Raw genomic sequence first — 21,495 nt, forward strand, 5'->3', positions numbered from 1 at the left:
CTTTCCCATCATTGGCCTACAGACCTCGAAACCAAATGACAACATCCCATACTTTCCTGGCAGAATTCTAAAAAACCAAAAAGCAGGATGGTAAGCACACAAATTAATAACATTTGCCACTATTATCCAGCTAATGAATTACAAGGAACACTAGTGGTGGGCACTGTAGCGGAGTTTAAAGAAGGTGTCCGATAGTTATAGTAGTAGGCTTCAAAGGCAGAGGACTGAGAGATCCCCTACAATTAAAATTTTATTAGTAATATAGCTGATTTCCAGATATCTTCCAAAATCTTCTGAAAACAACCTTAGGGAGTCAAGACCCGTGATGAAGATCACTTGAGATGATAAACAACTAAGCTACAACTCTGCATACAACAGAGCTTTATAAGTGAGTTAGTTCTTAGTAAATAACTGGAAGGGAACTGTAGCTATTAGAAAGCCAGTTACAAGAAAAAATAGTGTTGTTTTCCAATTGATCCCATGGTTTTTATCAGGCAGCACAAATCAGTTACGTGGAAGTTAGTCCAAACTAAGGCGGTTTTTTGTTTGTCCCACTCCTCCTGTTCTTTTGGAGTAGCAACTGGTTGGACTTCTTTCCCCACACTAAGTCCTATATAATGGACCAGGTTTTGCTGCCAGCCACGCTTCTGTGAGGCAAGGACAGCTCCAGCACATACTTCCTCGCAGGGCTGAAAGTAGACTCAGGGCCATTGCCTCAGTCCAGAAACAATCCTGTACTCTGAAGGACCACTGTAGACTGGAAAACTTAATGGAAGAATCACCTTTCCCCTCAAATGTTACCTCTCACTTAATAGATGTGACCATCATTAATACCATATGTTCACAAACAGTCCTCCAGCCCACCAAAGCTGAGAAATGCAAGACGCCATTTGGTGCTCGCTTACAGAAGCAGATACAAGAATACCTCTGGTGAAGTCCAAGAAGCTACGCTGGCCTGACAGCAGTGCTGGGGAGAGGCTTAAATTGTCCATGAACAATATTTTAATAAAAAGATTCATCTTTAACTCATTTTCCTGCATCATCTCTCATTCCAGTTTCTCTGCAGTTGTGCTTGTGGCCCATTTTCGAGGCAGTTTTCTGGACTCTGTGTGTATATGTGTAAAGAAAACTACTTGCAATAAACTCCATTAGAAAATACTTATCTCTGACAAATGACCCACTAGTTTGTTTTCCCTTCAGTGTCCTTTTAGCATGCAGTTAATGAAGTTAGCAGCGGTGACCCTTGAAGTGATACTTATCAAGTACTCATTGCTAATACATTGCTCACAGTAATTCTTCCAAGCAGAGATGACAGGGAAGGAGTGGCAAGGACTTCTCTGCTCTGTTTTCATTTGTGTTCTTTTTCTAAAGCAGATTTTAATGAAAAAATGAGGGTTGCTTCCGTGTTTCATGAGTTCCTGTTCTCTACTGACTTCATCCTTCCTCCTTTTCCCACTCAAACCCAGGCTGCTTCTAGTCTGGCTGCATCAGCAGGCTGGCTGGGTCAAGCTCGCAGGGCTCCCTTTCCAGCGGGGGCTTGGGGTGGATGCTCCAGGGAGCCTGGGAAGGGCCTTTCGCCGCTCCCATGGGCTGATGCGATTTCTCACCAACAGGAACCTCTTGTCGACAGCCTTGTTCTTTCTCCTCTTCTGCCAAGGTCTCTGCTGCTTTGATGTATGTTATAGGCTGTTCTTCCACTGGAGAAAACGGATATGTATTACTGAAAGCCATTTGAGAAGCTTCACAATAACTAAGCTAAAAGAAAGCTAATGCTAGCTTTGAGAGAGGAAAGCTATGAAAGGCAGCACAGAATTGAGTTCAGAAAATTACAAAACCAATTCATGTCAAAAGAACAAAAAAAGAGGCAAAGTCAAGAACTTGCTTCAGATTTTAAGAGATGACTTGTCCTAGGCAAATTTCATGGTTCTCTGTTTTAATATACAAGAACAGGAAAATGCATGCCCGTGACAGGAAGACCACCTGCCTGGCAAAAGTAAAGCCCCTGCTTCAAAGTCAAAAGATCTTAGAATTATTCACTGACATAGTATAAGAACTTTCTTTAACATGTTAGAAAAGACATCAGATTAATTACCAGTCTTGCTGTCTAAAATGCTTGAATCACTTTTGCTAAAATTTTCAACTAGGAAAAAATCAGACACCTGTCATGAGAAATTTCTGTTCCAATAGCTGCATCTGATAAAACTATAAATGAAAACAGAGCCTCCTAATGGGAAACATCAGGCTTCCTTCACTGGACAATACAGTTCTACACATGTTCACAATATTAGTTCAACAAAGTAAATGTGAGGCATATTTTCTTCTGATTAATAAAGTGACCTCCCAACGTATGTCTAAGGACAGGATGGGCAATTCTGAAAATCTTGTAAGATGCCTGCCCATTCGTGTATCCTCAGACATTTGTCTTTGCATATTTCTAAATAAGTGATGCAAACTGGGTTCTATAGTAACTTCTGTAGTTAGGAGGTATATATGGTAAATAAGACAAATGATTAAGGATATCAGGTTTTTTCCATCATTTCTCAACATCTGAGCAATTAGGAGATTCAGTTGCCATCTATGAGACAGCATTTCCTAAAACTCAGAGTGGTCCATCTGGTAACATGTGGGCCATGGAAGCCCATTGTGTGCTCCTGTGCTGCCTGCTGCCTTTGCACCAGGGATGGGAGGCACATCTTCGTTCATCTCATCTTTGTTTAAGCACCAAACACTCCCCAAGCAGTCAAAAACCTTGTTTAACACAAAAAGCAGAACTGCAGTTGCTGCCGCAGGGCAAAAGATTTCTGGGGAGACCTGGACTCCTCACACCATGTCAGTTATCCTGCCTGAATGAGTAAGGACTGTCAAAGTATATCTGTCCATGGATATACATTCCCCATCAGTACGATGTGCATAACTCACTTGCTATGAAGCAAACCTGTGAAGTTCTATATAAATGCGAAAATATGATATTATTACTATCACGAGAAGCACTGGCTTCTTGTGAGTGTGAAAGCACTGTTGTAGTGTAATTTCTCATGAATAATCTGCAAAGCAAAGGACTGAATGGTCTCTTCACAGCAATACAAACACGGCTTCTGCTGTGCACAGCAGCTATAAACAGGCCAGAAATATAATTTTGGTTTCTCTGTCTCCTCTATCAGCTGCTGGTCCTGCTGGTACAAAGGTGAGGAGAGATCCAATAAGGAAAGAAATCCTACTCACCATATTCTGAAGGACAGGCAGGATGAGGATCTGTTGTCTCACACTCAATTAGATCAACCGCTTTAGTCTCCAGAGAACTGTTACACTCCTTAACAACCACAAACTGCGAATACATACAATATGCACAAAATATACAGAGCCCAAATTAATATAAAATGAACTGGTTTTCTGAAACCCAAGAGGCAAACTAGAAGGGCCACACACTCCAACCACAGCAGGGGGAAAAAGGTCATCCTGGCTTCTGGGATGACCCTTCCCCTGCAGATAATTAAACATTTGAGTTGATGACAGCCCCGGTCTTTCTTTGGAAACTGTGCAGTCCCAGTCTAGTAAAGAACTACCCATTCTCTTGCCTTGCAAATCAACCTTTCCAGATGCAAGAACAATAGTACATGAAAATTAACCCTCTCTATAGTACTGAGGGCCACTTTTAAAGTATTAGAGAGAGACCTGCAACCAGACAGCAGGAAACCCTGTCAGACACAGGGAAAGAAGCGAGCCTCCCTTTCTGGCTTTCGGCACCACCTGGGGTGTGCGAGTCCACCATCCCATGGTGACAGTGGAAGTGACACGTTGGAAGCAGAAGGTGGGACCCTCTGGGGGAACATGCTGAAAAGACCAGGGGGAAAACAGAAAACACAGAGGTAGAGGAAAGCAATGTGAAGCACTGTGCTGAAATAGTATAGAGGGAAAGAGGGAAACCCAGTAAAAGGGGGATGTTTAAAGAGCAGAGACAAGGAAGAAGAGAAAATGTCTCTAAATAAGATGTTCCAACAGAAGGGCTGACAGATTCAGTGGTCCACGTGGATAATTGGTGGATTTATGTGGATAGATCACAGATGCAGCAGGTGTGACTATTTAGGCATCAGTTCATTTACATAAAATCTGTAGGCTTACAGCTGCTAACCCGTGTGGCAGACCCCTGGAGGAGATTCAGCTACACGCAGTTCTGCAAAATACCTTTGTGCAAAGCAGAACACTTGCTGGATGAAAAATCTCAGAATAGCATCAAAATCCAACCAAGGTTTACATATCCTTAGGACAAACCTAGCCTGGCTTACGGAACTCTAATGCGAACATGAAAAAATACCCAGGCATACCCTCAGCTAAATGTAGCCTCACCTGGCAGAATAGAAGTAAAGGGAAAAGTGAATGACACTTGGACAATTTATAGGTATAGTTTCAGTATTTACCTAGCATTTGATATGTGTGATAGCATAAAAGCTCATTATCCTCTACATTAACCTAGATGGGCAAGAATAAGAAAGTCTTTGCACTCCCCCTCCCCAGCCTCACAAATGAGCGGTAGCACTGTGGGCTACAAAAGGAGTGAATTTTATGAGCTCTTTACATTTACTGCATACACATCATCCAGTCCCCATACAAAGTCCTTCATTAGGATTATTAACGCTGTGTAAATCAGTAGCACCCAAAAACCTATTCCAGTACCTTAAGAGTTGAGAAGCTATAGAGTTTTCTGTCCCCTATGTAGTATAATCTCTTTTTTTACATAAAGCTCCCCAATAATCCACTTTAAGTGAACAGTAGAAATGGGCAATTTCCTGCTGCTTTTTCGCAACTCTACAGTTTTTAACCTGAGTGCATGCGTTCATGCATGCATGAAGCCCCAGTGAACTTAACACTCAATGGCTACATCAGCACAGAGAAAATCACATGCATGAAACCACAGGAATCCATTACTGTGTAAGCAGCAATAATTAGCAAAGGGTCAGTGATTTCCTCTTCCAGCCTGCAACAAGCCATTTTCAATAAATTACTTTACTAATGTATTTGATGTCTCCCAGTGCAAGAATGCATGGTGAAATTTAACATGAGTGTCTTAATAGATGAGTAGGTTGGATTTGGTTTTGTTGATTCAGTCCATCGCTTAGCTGTCCAATTACTCCTATATTCAGCAAAAATGTCATTGACCACTAGCATTAACTGTGGGGACAACAGCAGGTGGGGACAGAGCTGATGAGCTGCAGGCCTCCTAGAGCACTGCTCCCAGGCAATGAGCTATCCTCAGTCCCAACAAATGTTTCTGATTTTCCCAGCCTCAGATATTTTGCAAGCTGTGGTTTTTGTCTCTGCTGTGAACAAATGATGACATCGCCACGATTCAGCACATCTGCTGTCCAGTACCTGGAGGAGCAAAGTGCTGGTGATAAAAGGTCCACAAGAGTATGCAGCTGACCAGCTAAGGAACAATATGTCGTAACGAGGGTCGTCAATTCAGTACTCCCAGCATATGTTTGATAGTGTGTTTCAGTGGCTACTCACTCACAATTCCTGCCAGAGACTCAATCTAAACTATTTGCAAGGCCTTCTTCGGGTTGATTAAAAATCCTTGGATTTGCACTATAAATATTCCATGATATTCAACCACTCAAACAGACTCCCAAGTAGAACAAACTCATCTCTTTCTGTACTCAAAGATTTGGAGCAGAGTCAAACTTCAGGCCATTTAAAGTAAAATTCTTCTGTGACCATGACTACTACGCACACGGTTCTTGTACCTTTCCAGCTATAGCTGGTGTGGAAGGCTTTAAAACCTTGCAGTAATACCTATACTAGAAAAACACGTCTGCAGTTACCCCAGTAAAAAGGTACGTGCTTCACTGGAGTTTATCGCCAATCCCGTCCAAGTATAAACTCTTCCATTAGTCTTTTCCACCGGCATAACTGTGCTTGTTTTGAAGAGTGTATGCTGTTTAGCTAATGTGATGCTGCCTGGACAAGTATGGTGATACCTGCATTACAGCAGCTTATTCAGAGCTGAATTTTATGCGTGTGCAGACAAGCTCTCAGGATAAGTCATGCCATTCTGAGCAAGGAGTCTCAGACTGGGCACAGAAGTAGCCACAGATGCCAATTATGTCACTTTTGCCAACTTCAAGTTGCAATTGCTATCATCCAGTGGTGTAGTGTCATTTTAATGCCAGTGAGAATCAGGTCCTTAGATCAGATCTTATGGGTCCAAATTCTCTGATGCAACTTCAAAAATGACAACAGAAACAGGCCAATACAACCAGATCATGGTGTCATTTCTACCTACACCAGTGCAAATTTTGTATTTTATATTCCCTCCCAAACAGCCCAATAACATCCTGGGTTTTTTTCTTTACAAGGCAGCAGCCTCTAGTACAAAGACATTTAATTTCATCAACCCCCAAAATAAAGTTCAAATTCTCATGTAGCACATAGAATACTTGGCTTCCAAGAAGCCTTTTTTACGGAGGGCATACTTTCCTGTGAAAATAACTCTGTGATATGCCATGTCATCATATTGCCATTTCCTTAATTTAGAACACAGTTCCCCAACTGTTGTGTTCAAAGCTAACAATAACACTGGCTAATGGTTGCAATACATCCAGGCAGCTGTGAACTTTGAGGGATAACAATGAGGTAAGATGAACTAGGGTTCACAGCAAAGCACTTGATGACTCTAGCACTTATTTAATATATTTAAGATGTGAATTATTTGATGGATAATCTCAAGTGGATCCCTAACACACTTTGATCCTTCCTGCTTCCCTTTCCACTCCCCATTAATAAGGTTACCCGAGACTTGTTGCTAGTAGGTGTCACGTTCTCATTGTCAGCGCGGCTGCTGGCATCTCTTATCGCTTCTGCATAGAGATTCTTCTTATACAAGTTTTGACTTCTGCAACAGAACAAAAGCTGAAACAAATTATTTTGCTTTGGGAGGAACAGATGCTGCTTCCTTTCACACATTATTCTATAGGCATTTACAGAAGGGACATATATTTTGTTTTCTTTCATTGGTTTGAAAGGGTGTATTACTGTCAATTACTGCACAGTGGTTAAAAGTGTCAGAAACAGAAGTCAGTAAGAAGTTAACAAATGTTTGTTCTAATGTGCCATCTGTAAAGGGTCATTCATTAGAAAAAACAATAGGCCTCATAATTTTAACTACCCCCTTCCATTTTCTTATATTATTCTATTTATAATACATTCCTCTTACAAAGATTTAGGTTTCAGCCAATACAATGAACAGCATTTGTGGGTGAAGCTCAGAAATAAAAATCTGACTGTATTTTTGTACACTATTGATAGTTACAATTATGAAAGTCATTTCTGCATTCATCTGCATCATTTATGAAAAACAACAATTTCAGAAATTACTATGAAATAAAGAAACTGAAAGCCTCAAAGAACTTGGAACGAAGAGATTTCCAGGAAAAAACATGACCAGCAGAATTAACTCAAGGGGAAAAAAAGCCAAGAATACAACCTGGAGTTGGAAAAGGATACAAATAATTAGCTCTAAGTGGCTAGTTCCATAAATTCAAAAACTATTATTTTTGCAGTTACACAGCAATCACTTATAAGGCAGTATTAAAAGCTCATATAGGCCCCAACATAGAAGACACGGTCATAAGAAAAGGAGCTCATTTACACTGCTTGAGATCCAAATCAGTACATCTTTACTGACTTTACACACGTGTTTTTTCTCCTCCTAGACATCAGCTAACAAAATTAATGTTACACTCTTCAAATTCCAGAACTCCCAAGTTATAACTTCCTTTTACTTGATCTATTTTAAATGAAATTTAATACACATGTACCAAAGAAAATAGGAATTTTCCTTTTATTTCTACATAATATTCATATACTAACTAGGAAAGTGCATCTGCCATAATTATCATATGTTGCTCCCTTCATGAAAATACAATGTAAATAAAATTTGCTTTTTGCTAGAAATGAGAAAGACCTGTCTCCACCATGGATTTTCTCCCCAGATTCTCTATAACATGTCTTTGCATATTCAAACCTTAAAAAAAAAATAATTATCTCCAGGAGAGGATAAGACTGGGACTGCTAATACAAAATCAAATAGGTGTCAGATCTGAGGGTATATCCACAGAGGAGAATGCTGAGAAATAAGGTAAATTAGTCCATTTTGACTTTCCCTGACACTGTGGCAAGGCTGCTTGTCACCTGGATGTGCCCATTCTGCATTGCAGCTCATAGTGCTGACAAAACTCGAGCCCATTACTCAAGAGTTATAAAATCCATTGCACAGAGCTCACACACAGGCGCGGTCCTCAGTGGGATGCCCTTCTCAAGAGGATCACTAATTCTACATTTTACTTTACAGCATGCAGAGTAACAGATGCCAGATGGACTTGGCAGGCACGGGAGTCTTCGTGTGCGACTGAGCACAAGCAGGCGAGGCAGTGAAATCTAGTTGACCAAGCATGGGCAAGAGGCCAAGAATTTCTCAATCCTAATCCCAGTCCTACTGTCGATTTTTGCATGGCCTTGGCCAATTGAGGTGGAGGTATTGTGGGTGTTAAATCTGTGACTCAGATTTTTTTGTTGTTGGAAAAGAGCTGTTTCCTTGCTTCCCAAGAAAGATGGGAAACTTGGCATACTATACAGTCAGACTACATAAACCTAACATTAAGAATAACACAATGCTCTTCAGCAGACTACAGTCAGTGAACAAATCCACACAATACTTTGGTATTCTTGGCCTCCAGTTCACACATTTTTCAGATTGTCACGTGTAGATCTCCAGCTTCATTTCCTCCAATTAAAAGGAGATAGGCGTCTCTATTTTACAGGGGAAGGAACAGGACTATTAGAGACTTAATCGGTACGTTTCAAAGTACAGTAGATTATGTGAAAAAGCAGTATAGCAATTTCAACCCAAATACTAGCTTCCAGACTCCAGTTAAATAGGGATTTTAGGTCAGTGGTTTCTTTTTGATCTGTTTAGGCTAGTAATAGCTGCAGTACAAATTCTGTCAAGTATGTAATTGAAAACTTGTTGTCGAGGTAAATAGTTATATTGATCAAAAGCATTTGGCAAGAAAGAAAGGTAAATCAAGGAGAAATGACAAAAGGGAGAGGAAGGGAAGAGAATGAATACCTTCACACCTTAAACCCAGCCATATTCTGGCTATTTTTCATGACAGTTTATATGACGTATATGGGAAATAGAAGAATCTCACAATTTGTCTATTCTGTATGTATCATTCCACCAGTTAGCTTCTGAATCCCAGGTCATGAGGACAAACCAGGCTGCACTTAGCTTTAATTCTGGACCTCTACCATTACTTAATAGAAAATAAGAAAAGTGGCAGCCTCTCTATTTTTATGGACTAAATATGCTAGGAACCATTAAATAAGAATGAAAAACATTAGCTTCCATTGTTAACTTCTTTTGTAGCTTAAGTTTTTATGCCTAGGAGAGTCTAATTTGAAAATTAACCTAAACCACAAACAAAACCCCTGCACAGGGAGGGCAGGTGAGCATGCAGCAGGAGACTCTTGATTTGGCTGCTCTCTGGCTTTTTGTTTGTTTACTTTTAAATATAAATATGCATTTAAACAAGAGCCTCTGAGAACAGTTATCTGTCAAGGTCATGGCCAAAGGACTCTAACTTATTAAATGCTGAATACTTTCCAGTCCAAGGGACATTGATGACATTTAATTTCACGTCAGGCTGTGTTCTTAAATAGTGACTGTAGGGATTCTTTTTGCCACGAGAAGAATCCCAAACCTGCACAATTCATTACAGCCATGGAAAATGCCAGGCAGTGCTTTTACAACAGATGTGCCTTAGGCTCACATCCCTGATTTTACTGCCAGGAAAACTGCTTTCGCGTTCATTGCTGGAGGCATCACTGTGGAAGTTTGCTATTAGAAGGTTAGTAGGCTGCTTTTCTCAATGGCAAGGAAACTTTCAGGTGCCACTTTACACTGAAAGGGAAGCAAAATCAAACTAATGGGATAGCTGGCAGAAAAGACCCAAACCCTACCATGAGTTTCAGACATCTAGGGCTCTTAAGGGAAACCAAGGAAGAAGTAAATAGCGTGCTCCTGAATTCTCTCATCAATAGAAGTTATGGCTCCTCTTCAAACCTAATAAGGTCTGTTCTTATTCCCCCCTGGACACATGTCACTTGCTAACACCAATGCAAGTACTGCAGGCAAGGGACATGCCAGAACTTTCTGAATTATTCATAGATCCAATTACTGAAAAGCAAAAGGGTAGCAAGGATGATATGGTGATTTCCACCAGCTGAGGAACAGCTCACGTTCTTCACCATGTGCCCTCCGTGAAAGTCAGCAGCACCTCGGTCCCTGTGCCACACTTTCACAGCACATGTTTGGAAGCACTACCTGTGGCAGTAGGCGGCCAGGGAGCCCAGCAGGAGCAGGAGGACCAGCACTGCTACGCACACTGCAATGGTGATGTTCCGCATCTTCACCCGCTTGGCGTGCTGCTGCTCCCACCACTCCAGATCACTGAACTGGCACCGCTCCCCAACGTAGCCCATCACACAGCTGCCAAAAGGAAATGAGCACACTTTGTAGCTGGTAGTGGAGAAAAAAACCCAGATCATCACTTCAGTTGCCTTGTGTATTGATTTACCATTGGCAACTGCTACAGAAATATCTGGTTGAATTTAGTGGTGGTGAAGACAAAATTACTTTAAAGGAATGGCTGTCTAAACCTGTAGAATTTAATAGTAAAAGAACTTTTTTACTGTAAAGCTGTAGAATTATACAAGAAAATTATAATTTCCCAATTCTAATGGGTAAAGAATAGAAAAAATAATTTTCTCTTAAATACTGCTGTGTGATTAGTGTTTCCCTAAGGTTTTCCATTTAACTATTTCCAGCAGCAAGCTTCCCTTTCTTTGAATTAGGCAATATAGGACTTACTCATATTTTCAGAGTGATGTGGCTAAGGGAATCAAATTTTAATCTGAATCCTTACTTTAAAATAAAAGACGAATGAAAGTGTTTAAAAAAAATCTTGTCTGGGTTAGAAATGTCTTTATAATTTAGTTTTAATACAAGGTTCTTCTGTAGGCAGTTTTTGTTTATTTGTTTGGTTTTACCACTGTAAAACCCAACATAGAAATATCTTATCAGTGCATGAAACCCTCAAATCAAAATTGCTATAAAGCGAGAAATAATTCAAAAAGAATCTCAGCCTAGTTTTACTGTCCAAGGTGAGAGACATAAAAAAGGAAATAATAAACACAAAAAAATGAAAAGTCTACTCAATTCTTAATAATCTCTCAGCAATGTAGGCTCAAATAATTTTCATAATTCTTATTGGTCTAATTTTACACAAGTCAAAAGAGCTAGTCAAATGAACAAAAGAAGCAGGATTTGACCTGCAGCAGGTTTTACCTAATGTCCTGAAAACGTTATGTCAGTATTCATTATTAAATCAGGCACAAGCACTCTCATTCTGTCACAAATTAGAATGCATATATGTTGGAAGGCAGAAAAATGCTAATTTTTTAATGTAAGATCACAATAAATTCCAAACAAGCTAGAAGATCTACTTTCTAGTGTAAGAGCTTTTATTAATTAAAATACAAATCACATTTGGTATGTGATTTTTGCTAGATAACATTTTTCCATGACTTCGTTTTGGCATTTCATGTATTACAGTCTACATGAATGAATGCTGCCATCTAGTGAGAATTCAGCAATGTGAGAATTCAGTAAAGTCCACACACAAACCCTGGCCCCCAAGAACACAGCTGAGCACGGTTGCTCCTTAATTTTTTTAATGGCTTCCACTTCCAGCACTGAAGAATACATACATTTGGTTTCTTATTATGCACTAACACCTAACAAATAAAAGAAAAAAAGATGTGATCCAATTTGAAAGTTCTGCAGTTGTAGACTTCAGTTGCAATAGGAGAAACTCAATGAGGTGAAAAAAGATAGCTTTCAATGCCTCTAAAATTTACACTAAAAATTCATAACAAATACCAGAGATGACCATGAGTCCATCTCCAGTAATGGCTTCGCCCAAGGGCTTTGCTGAGCTTAGGAAACCCACTGCACAAAGCATCCACTTCATTCCTAGGTATGTACATGAGATGATACATTCTTTTCATATTCCTGCAGGTACAGAGGTCTGTAGGCAGGGGAGGCCACTCATATTTAAAAATAAGAAAGCCTAGGATTTGACAGTGCTTGCAGGAATGGCCTGGTACAGAGGTTCCTGCAGTGCAGTACAGGGAATATCTGGGGAATGGTGGGTCAAAGAAACCCATCAGCACAAAGCTTGCTCTCACTCCAAGGTTATACCAGGGCCACCCAAGTTACTGAGACACAGAGGGAGATTTGCATCCATCCCCTGCACAGGTCCTCACTTACCAGGTGAGACCCCAGGGGAGGAGGCAGGCATTGGATTTGTCCTACTGTAAACACTTTTATGCTTGATTTTGAAGAAAGATACAACACAGATTCAAATATAATCAAGTTACACAATTAAACTCCAGCACTAACAGTTTTGAAGAAATGATTACCCCATGGGACTAGGCTGTCACATTGACCAGGCCAAGGCTGACTTCTGGAAATATGAGGTTGTTTTTGCTTTTATCAGTAACTGCATTTGGGGAACTGGGAATTAGGCTCACAAAAATATCGACAGGAAGAAGGAGGTCTCGTTTTTGAGGTCTCATTGCTACTCTCCCTGTTTTTAAGAGGACCATCATGTTGTACCCTTTCTGCCAGGGACCAAGACTCTTCAAACTGTAAGGGAAGATGCTGACACCAGACTTCTCCTCCCTGGTCCCAATCAGAAAAGACAAGACAGAGGTGTCCTCTTCCATCCCATACACATGAACAGCAAGACCAACAGGGATATACAAGTCAGCATGATACGTACAGGAGAGACAGCAAGCACCTCTTTCATAAAGCCATGAGCATTAAGTCATTTAACAACTTATCTCACATTTCCAAAGCAAAGAATTGAGTGCTTAGGGAACAAATCCAATCCTACTATTAATTGCAATGGGTGTGAATGGAGTGACCACTTACAGAAACTTACAGTGATCACTTACAGAAAGGAGTAGAGTCTAATGATAATTGTTAGCATGAGTGATGAACAGATAATTTATGGACAAACACTTCATTGTCTGCACTCAACTGAGCCCTAAGGATACCATTCCTCAGCATAGACGGTACAAATTTCCATACTTACTTGCAGGCATAGTCTTGTAGATCAGAAACGTAATTGCACACTCCACCATGGAGGCAGTATGACTCGTACGAAGGAGGGCATCCTACAGAATCACCTTGCACAGGGCCTGTAGAGTACTCATTGCTGACAACGGTGGGGGACACAGTAGATTCTGAAACACAGGATTTCACAAGGACATCTCAAACTTTTGGCCGCATTGGCAATGTGATCTTACGAAAGGGTTCCAGAACTTCAAGATAGGAAAGTAGGTAAAAATCTCTAATTTTGACCAATTACTTGTGTTTTACATATTTGCTTATGTTGCTTGTCAAATTTAGGCACACAAAAGTTTAGATCAAAATACTAAATGTGATTGATTCTAGATTTGTAATGAAAGACCCACAGAGGTTGGCTGTGTTCTGTCTATTTAGATGTGTGGGTACAGCTCTGAAGAAAAACTGCACTGGCTGTCTAGTTACTTACGCTTAAATGATTTTTGCAACTTATGCAGCTTTAGGGTATGCTAAATCTCTACCATGCATAAAGTACCAGAGTCAGATGTACAGGTGAAGGGTGACTGTATTTCATGCACTTGGATCTCAGACTGAGTTTTCACATGCAACTTGTCATTCTCATGCAGATTATTTCTACTCTGCCACCATCCAGTTGATTGCATCTGTGTGTGACTGCAGATCACATTTTTATTGTTTCAAGCTGGCTCAGGTACAGATAACAGCATCACTGGGGAAGTGGGGAACCTTATTGACCCAATTCTTCAAAGGGTTCTCTAGCCTGCTCTGAATCGCACACACTGTCACCCACATAGATATCCAAACTAGCTGGTTTTAAAGGTAGCTCTAATATCTCTGCACAGCATGACCTACAGCGCAGACATGCCCTTCCAGAAAAGGAGTGCTTTCTTGCCTACTTTGATGCTACAGCAAATCTATAGGTCAGAACCAAACATCTACATGGCAAAGAATTTCTAGCAGTATGGCTTAGCACAAATGCACCTAATCACTCTCGTACATTTATGGGATCAGTTTTATGACTCACACCAGTTTTATTGCAACATGACCTTCAATGACATTTGTTTTTTAAAATTTCATTTGCAGGAGAACTGGAATGGCAAAGAGCCTGAATGGAAAGGGATGGGTGATTTTAGTGAACCCCAGGTGTGACTGCATTCTGCAAAGAAAATTTCAGCTTGCTGAAAGAGCTTATTAGGCAAAGAACTAAAACAGCATGTTAACACACATGAAGACGTGGGATCAGATTTACAGCTGAGGGACCTAGAAGGCATTACTTCCAAGTCATGCATCATTTAAAATCATCATTTCCTGAGTGACACCTGAAACTACTGAAAGCTTGAGTAACTGAAAAGGGAGTGGGGATACTGATAGGTGTTGTACTTAAAGAGACCCTAGTTTCCTTCTGGTTTTCTGCAGAAACAGATCTGTGACAATCACGCAGTGTTCCTCCATCATCAGACAGTCACTTGATCTGGAGTAAAATTCACCCCAATGAAGAGGGCTGACACCAAGTAAGACAGTAAGTCACTTAGCTCCACATTTTCAGAGAATGCTGCTGTCACACTGAGGCACTGAAATGAGGATCGGATAGTCACTACTGCTGAACCTTCAGCAGCTCCCTTCATTAAATAGGTAACCAGATTTTCTAAAGAGTTTCAGAGCCCTTTTGAAAAATTAGCCACTGGATCTGAAAGGCTAGCTTATTCTGAAGAATTAAATGGGACTTAAATTATGTGCAGTTCTTGTGCTAGCCTTCTGCAGAGGGAAAGAAGGCACAGAGAGTTTGAAAAATGACACAGACTGAAATCACCTCCAAAAATGTTACCTCCAAGGACCATTTACTTCTGTTGTTGATTCTAAAGGCCAATAGATAGATGTGTCATTACATTTAGACAGTAAAAATTAGCATTGAACCTTAATGTAGATATTTCCAAACTAAACTTGGATCTGGTTTCCTTAGCCCACCTCAGAACAGCTTCCTAAAGTATGCTAAATGGATCCACAAGCTGCCCAGTATGTCACTGTACAGGGTTTCCTTAATTTCCAAGTATAACAATTTATCCAAGAGCACAGTTCTTAGTTAAGGGCCACTTCATTTTAATTGCTCACTCCATTTACTCACTGCAACCTATGCCAGTTCCAGAAGCACCATCAGCACACGAGCAAGTGAAGTTTCCTTCTGTATTTGTGCAGGTTATGTTCTCTCCACAGCTGTGGGACCCCGTCTTGCACTCATCAATATCTGTCACCCAAACAGTCTGCAGTTAGAAGAACGAAATGCCTCAGAGCATCGGTTAAAAGGGCAGCAGTTGCAGCATTGCAGTCTCCTGGCAGTGGGGAAAAACATCAAAGACCTTCCCTCTGCAAATATGCCTTCATGGAAAACGTAACGGAAAAGCAACCAGCATACTTTCTATGCCAAGTAATCACAGCCTCCCCAGCCTCTCAGAGCATGCGATGCTGCTGCAGAAGCTCTCCACAGGGAGAAGGAAGGAAAGGCTTCCCCATGAAACCTAACGAGTACAGTAGAGTTGAAGAGAAGACTTATTTGTACTGGCTATATTCTCCTGGCATTGCTAGTCATAGCTTGCACCCTGGGATGAGTACTGAAGTACTGTCAGCTGGCATTCTTGCATTAAGACATCAGAAGGGTTTGGGAGTGGGGAGTTGCCTGCCCCTGTACCACCCGCCTGGTCCAGCCTAGACAAAAAGTTTAGACAGAAGGAAAGGGTCTAGAAACCTGCAGGTTTATCCAGTTTGTGTAAACACTTAAATGAAGTGAGTTTCTGAATTACTGTGAAGAGGCTCCCTGATTACAACAAGAGTATCCAGGCTCAGAGCTGTGCTAGGCTCATCCATGCCTCTCACCCACACCCTGCTGCACACCCTCACCCTGCCTCCACACCTTCTCTAGCACAGCCCATAGCGGCAGCTCCTGCCAGTCTGGCACTCACCCCCTGGGCTGGCACCTGCCTGGTGCTAAGTGCCTAAGCACCCCCTCAAAGGCGGGAACTTTGGAAGGGTTCACATACCAGAGTCTGGGAGCCTCTGATTCATTTTATGAACTGTCCGCGGAATACACGTGCCAGATCTACTCTGGGGAAACAAAATCACAAATCTACCGTCCCAATTTGTGGGAAATTATTTCTTAAACCACTGGGACTTTTTCTACAGTAAAATTAACAGGATCTCGCCCAAAACACTGTAGAAAATTCAGAGCATTTTTAGAAGCAAAAATACAGGAACAAAACTGTTGCAGCATATTCCAAAAAATGTGATTTCAACAACACAACATGAACTCATCTTGTACCATCTCTGGACGTGCTTACACATTTCTGGATACAGTGCATGCATGCAGGCGTCTAAAACTGAAGTACAAAGTCACTTACTTACCAGTTTCTGGGTTTTGTAGTACATTTCAAATCATCAAACACAAAATTAGTTTCAATTCTGTTTACATCATAACAACATTGCATCATTTATAAAATGCTGTGACAACATGTCTCACCATCTTCTGGACTTAAGACTTCAGGAAGATAATGGACTGTTTTTCAATAATGGTGGTAGGTACCACAATCATTCTAGCTGAGCAGCTATACCACAGACAGTGAGACCCCATGCCTTGTAGGCGGTGCTGGGACAGCAAGAGGAGCTTGTCACTTCTGTCTGCACTTTCAAACATCCTCAAAGACATGAGCTCTGGATGTCTGACCACTGTAGGCAGAATGCCTTCTCGAACCTCCCGCCTCTGATACTTTCCACACCTTGACCATAATAATGATATTGTTCTTAATTTTTCAGTCATCCTTATCTGTATCGAAGAACCAAGTCCAGTAAAGACTATCTAAGAATTGGGTCAAATTTAATGGGCTTTGAATTAGGCTGTAAAGGAGAAAGGAAAAAGAAAAGGACAAAAGAGAAGCCAAGACTCTCATAAAGCTCTGAACAAACTGTGTGCTAGTCAAATACTGGGGGGAAAAAGCTTCCCGTTCCTTCATATTTACTGCTAAAATGGATTAAAAAATTTAGAAACGTAGGGAATGAACTAAAGACCTGGCATTAGAGCTGGATGGGAAAATCAGTGGGTCTGATTATTAACAAGACTCTAAATGTACTCAAGTTGTCAGTGTCAACACCTTGAACCTCATGCCTATTAAACAGACCTGGAATTATTTGATGAGTATTATGACACACTCAATACATGCTTTCGTTTATATTCATGGAAACGATTTCCAATAAAGCTCTACTGCTTCACCTCCACTCCCCTCCTCCCCTTCACTCTTCCTCTCTCTCCTGCTGTAGCTACTAAAAAGAGTGCAAACACTGAGAGGAGGTATCCACTGACAACTACAGGCTTTGCATATTGATCAGTTGCTGAGGTACTTCAAACAGGAAGGAAAGAATCAAAAAGGAAGAAATGATAAATGTCAACTGTCTGGGGGAGCCACTGTCAGGACCCATGCCCCTACCAGATTTTTAAAAAAGAACCACACAGCTTATTTGACAGCATTACAGCTTGATGCAAGGCTAGCCCAAATCCTAAGACATGTCTCTTACTCATTCATCCTGCCCCAGCCTTCCAAACACAGCACAGCCCTCGCACATGCCCGTACCGTAGCAATGGACTCCATCTCCAGTGTAGCCCTCCAGGCATTTACAGACATAGCCCCCTTCCGTATTGATACAGCCCGACACGTTTCGATTACAACGGTCCATATTTACAGCGCACTCATCAACATCTGTGAGACAAAACAAGGAGACGGGACACATGAGTCATGAAACCATCAGGTAAATCGATAAAAAGAAATGTCTACATCATGAATCTCCCCCAGACTATGCTGTCACTTGCCATTTGTGCATCTGAAGCAAATGGGAAAGGAAGGGCTTTGTGGTCTTTTCTTGGCATGAAATTTGATGGGGATGTTCTAAAGAGCCTAAGACAGTCAACCAGCTACTTTCAGCTGGAGACTTAGAGGTTCCACGAATACCACTTACTTCAAAAAAACATCCTGTTTGGAGGGAATGATCCTATTCAAAACTAGCCTTATATTCTTAAACCCTACTCAAAGAGAAACTTTGTTTTGAGAAAGAACACATAAGCTTAAAAAAAAAAAAGATACCACAATGAAAAAAAAAATTTACACCCATTTCACCTTCCAATTTTTTTTTCCTTTCCATATCAACATAGACTCCTGTGAGTCTTCATGCTTAGCCACCAAATGTTAAATTATTCTGTTTCTAATGCCTTCCTGTCTTGGCCTTTATGAGAGAAAAAAGTGCTTCCATTTATGTTGTATGCAAGTCCAAAAACTTAAAGATCACTCTGAGCAATGTGTTGTCTGATTGTTAGAGTCTCTTTCTAGTGCTAGAAACAAACAAGAGCAGCACTTTCATATAAACATTACACCAGGAATACTGATTTTTAAAAGATTCCTTAATACATAGATCTAAATTATACATAAACTATCATGTCTATGGACTGAGCTTTTATAATTATGCAATTTTTACAAATAAATATATTATGCTTTTATTGCTATTATCCCCGTTATTGCTTGTTAATATTAATAGGATTAACACTCATGACTCAGGGGAAAATAAGGCATGTGATAATTAGCCAGTTCATCTCTCACACTCTCTGCTCATCATCCCTTTCAAAACATGCAATACCATTGACCTTTCTCTGATGGCTCACGCAGCAGAGCTGCCAATGTGAGAAAAGACAGATTTTCTTACTCTCCCCCAGTCTACAGTTTTCCAGCAGGTTGTATTAATGTCTTTTATTACCATAGCATGATTTCCCCGTCCTGGTAAATCCTTTCAAACACTGGCACATAGCACCATCTTCCAGCAAAACACACTGTGCGTTGACATCACATTCTAGTGCAGTGCAGTCATCTTGATCTATAGCATAAACAAAACCAAAAAAACCACTAGATGCATTTGGACAGATCAAAGGAGGTACTGTATATAAAAAAAAACACCAACCAACCAATCAAAAAATTGCCAAGAAAACCTGAACATACAGTCAAAGTTTGAAACATAGCTCTCCAGGGTTAATGATGACAAGCCAATACAATCATTAGGGCTGTTGTCTTTGTCTAGATGGAGTTGAAGTGCCATTTAGTATCAGGATTTCTGAATATTGTATGCAAAACTTATTGCAAAATTTAATGATCTAGTGTCATTGAACGTATGTAGAATTTAATGGTTTTACTGCAATTTTGTTCAGAGGAACTTAATATACTTATAAAATCTAAGGGAGAGACTTTCACAAGTGTTCCAAACTAGAAATATTTGTTCTCTAGACCTGGATAATATTATCACGATTTGTTGACATAGTGAAGGAACATGGAGACAAACAAACAAAAAAGCAGTCCTACCTGGCATAATTGCATAGACTCAACTTCTTGTAAGAGAGTAAGAGCATGAATGTCACCAGTCTTGACATTGAGCCTTTATTCCTTTAAGGCCTATGATTTCTTTCTGTTCTATAAACCTGTTCAGAGCCTCACAGTAAATAGAAGGAAGACAATCATCAGACTCTACCTGATACCATGATTTCAGCCATCAACAAAATGCTGATTTTCTGCTTTTCCCCACTGTCCATATTCTTGAATATCCCACTGCTTTGTGTGCTCCGGAGCAAGGTCTCTGGTGTTGGCATCAGCACTACCTCCTTGTGCACAAAGACACTTCCTGAAAAAGACAAGAAAAAAGCAACACAGACTATTTAAATCTACTGGACTAACTTTCTGATTTTCTATCACTTGTCTACTTTCCAATAATCATGGTGGTTTCCTTTTGAAGTAAACATCAGTATCCTCCCAGACTAGCCTGTTTCTGGCCTCAAATTATTCCTAAAACCGCTCACTGGTGGGTTTTCTCAAATACGAAAGACAAGGAATGCAACTCATTGCTCACAATACTTGTCAGCACTGCACACCTCTCTCTTACTGCTAATACGCCAAGCGAAAAATTGCAATGGTCAGACAACATGTTATTGCCCCAGGACAACACCCCAGTGTTTTCATTCCTCAGAGAAACCATCATTCATTATGTAGAGCAAGGTGAATAATTTCCAGTGCTATCTGTCAGGATCCTCAAGGTTTTTGGAACTGGAGAATTGTACCTGCTGTTGTGTTGGAAGCATCCAGAGCACGACAGGTTTTTCCATCTTGAGTTTTTCCAAATCCTGGATGGCACATGCAATGGGCAACTCCAAAATTGTTTTCACAGATCTGATCACAGCCTCCATTCTCATAAAGGCAAGGATTTGCCCCTAATGCAGAAAAACAGGCAACTTAACAAGCTGCTTCTTCAGTCAACATCTCCTTTTAGCTGTGCAAAGTTGAAGCAGTTGGAAAAAGAATAAGGACTGACAAAAACTAGAACATCCTTTTCTTTTTAATTAAAGACAGATGCATACAGCAAAGCATAGATATTATCACCTAGCCTCTGGCAGGAAAGCATATTTGCATACTCTCTATCTAATAAATGTATCAGGCTTTTTTTAATTTCCTTTGTTATTTCTCCTTTAATATTTAGAGTCCTAACAGTCCCTGAAAGAATATTGCAAGGGCATAGGGAACCTATGATTACTTTCCTTCAGTCCTGGTCTATTGAATTACTTTTTTCTGCTTACACGGAGATTGTTCCCAACAGAAAATCAAATTATTTTATCCAAAACTGATAAATCTTACAAAATCTTTCTCCATGTCATTTGTTATTTTTTGTTTGCGTGAGGCGTGCTAATAAACTAGGATATATAGGAATTAGAAGACTATGGTAGCCTTGTGGCAATTGATCAGCATCTATTCTTGGGCATGATCATAAATATAACGAAATCTGTTAGCACTCCTGGGACACATGCCCAGATGATGCTTTCAATAAATGCCAGTCTGACTATGCAAGGCCTTTTAAAGAGCCTATTTCTGAGAAGACAATCCTCTCCCCAAGGACATCTATTCTACTGATATTAGTGAACAAGAGGACGCTGGAAGGGAATGACTGCTTAATTTTTGCAGTATACCTGGTTTCGCCAAAGGATGAACTACAACCATTGATGAGGGTCTCAGCATGCTGCCTCGAAGACGTACCCTGTTTTGGCCGGTCTTCTTGTCCACCCTCATTAGTGATGGCCTAGCCCAGTCAGAAAACCAAAGGTGATCCTCAAACACCGCTACATCAAAAGGGTGGCCTACAAAGAAATTAGATTTCTCATTTCCACATCTGTAAAACATACACAAGAAACCACGTAAACAAAAGCA

The 21,495-nt window shown here is 40.5% G+C and overlaps 1 protein-coding gene across 1 annotated transcript in view; it reads right to left on the bottom strand.

The window, feature by feature from the left end:
* Positions 1 to 1,383: 1,383 nt before the first annotated feature.
* EGF (epidermal growth factor) overlaps positions 1,384 to 21,495 on the bottom strand; it is a 59,305-nt gene continuing 39,193 nt past the window's right edge. Inside the window, exons 15-25 of the mRNA XM_009334844.1 lie at positions 21,258 to 21,425; positions 20,358 to 20,507; positions 19,775 to 19,924; positions 19,013 to 19,129; positions 17,842 to 17,967; positions 15,351 to 15,470; positions 13,218 to 13,368; positions 10,382 to 10,546; positions 6,787 to 6,889; positions 3,223 to 3,325; positions 1,384 to 1,697 (exon numbers count right to left, since the gene is read on the bottom strand). Of these exons, the coding sequence (XP_009333119.1) occupies positions 1,474 to 1,697; positions 3,223 to 3,325; positions 6,787 to 6,889; positions 10,382 to 10,546; positions 13,218 to 13,368; positions 15,351 to 15,470; positions 17,842 to 17,967; positions 19,013 to 19,129; positions 19,775 to 19,924; positions 20,358 to 20,507; positions 21,258 to 21,425 (1,577 nt within the window). The 3' untranslated portion in view covers positions 1,384 to 1,473. The remainder of the gene's footprint in view (positions 1,698 to 3,222; positions 3,326 to 6,786; positions 6,890 to 10,381; positions 10,547 to 13,217; positions 13,369 to 15,350; positions 15,471 to 17,841; positions 17,968 to 19,012; positions 19,130 to 19,774; positions 19,925 to 20,357; positions 20,508 to 21,257; positions 21,426 to 21,495) is intronic.

The sequence above is a fragment of the Pygoscelis adeliae genome, unplaced genomic scaffold, assembly GCF_000699105.1.
Source record: "Pygoscelis adeliae isolate BGI_AS28 unplaced genomic scaffold, ASM69910v1 Scaffold350, whole genome shotgun sequence".
Taxonomy (NCBI): Eukaryota; Metazoa; Chordata; class Aves; order Sphenisciformes; family Spheniscidae; genus Pygoscelis; species Pygoscelis adeliae.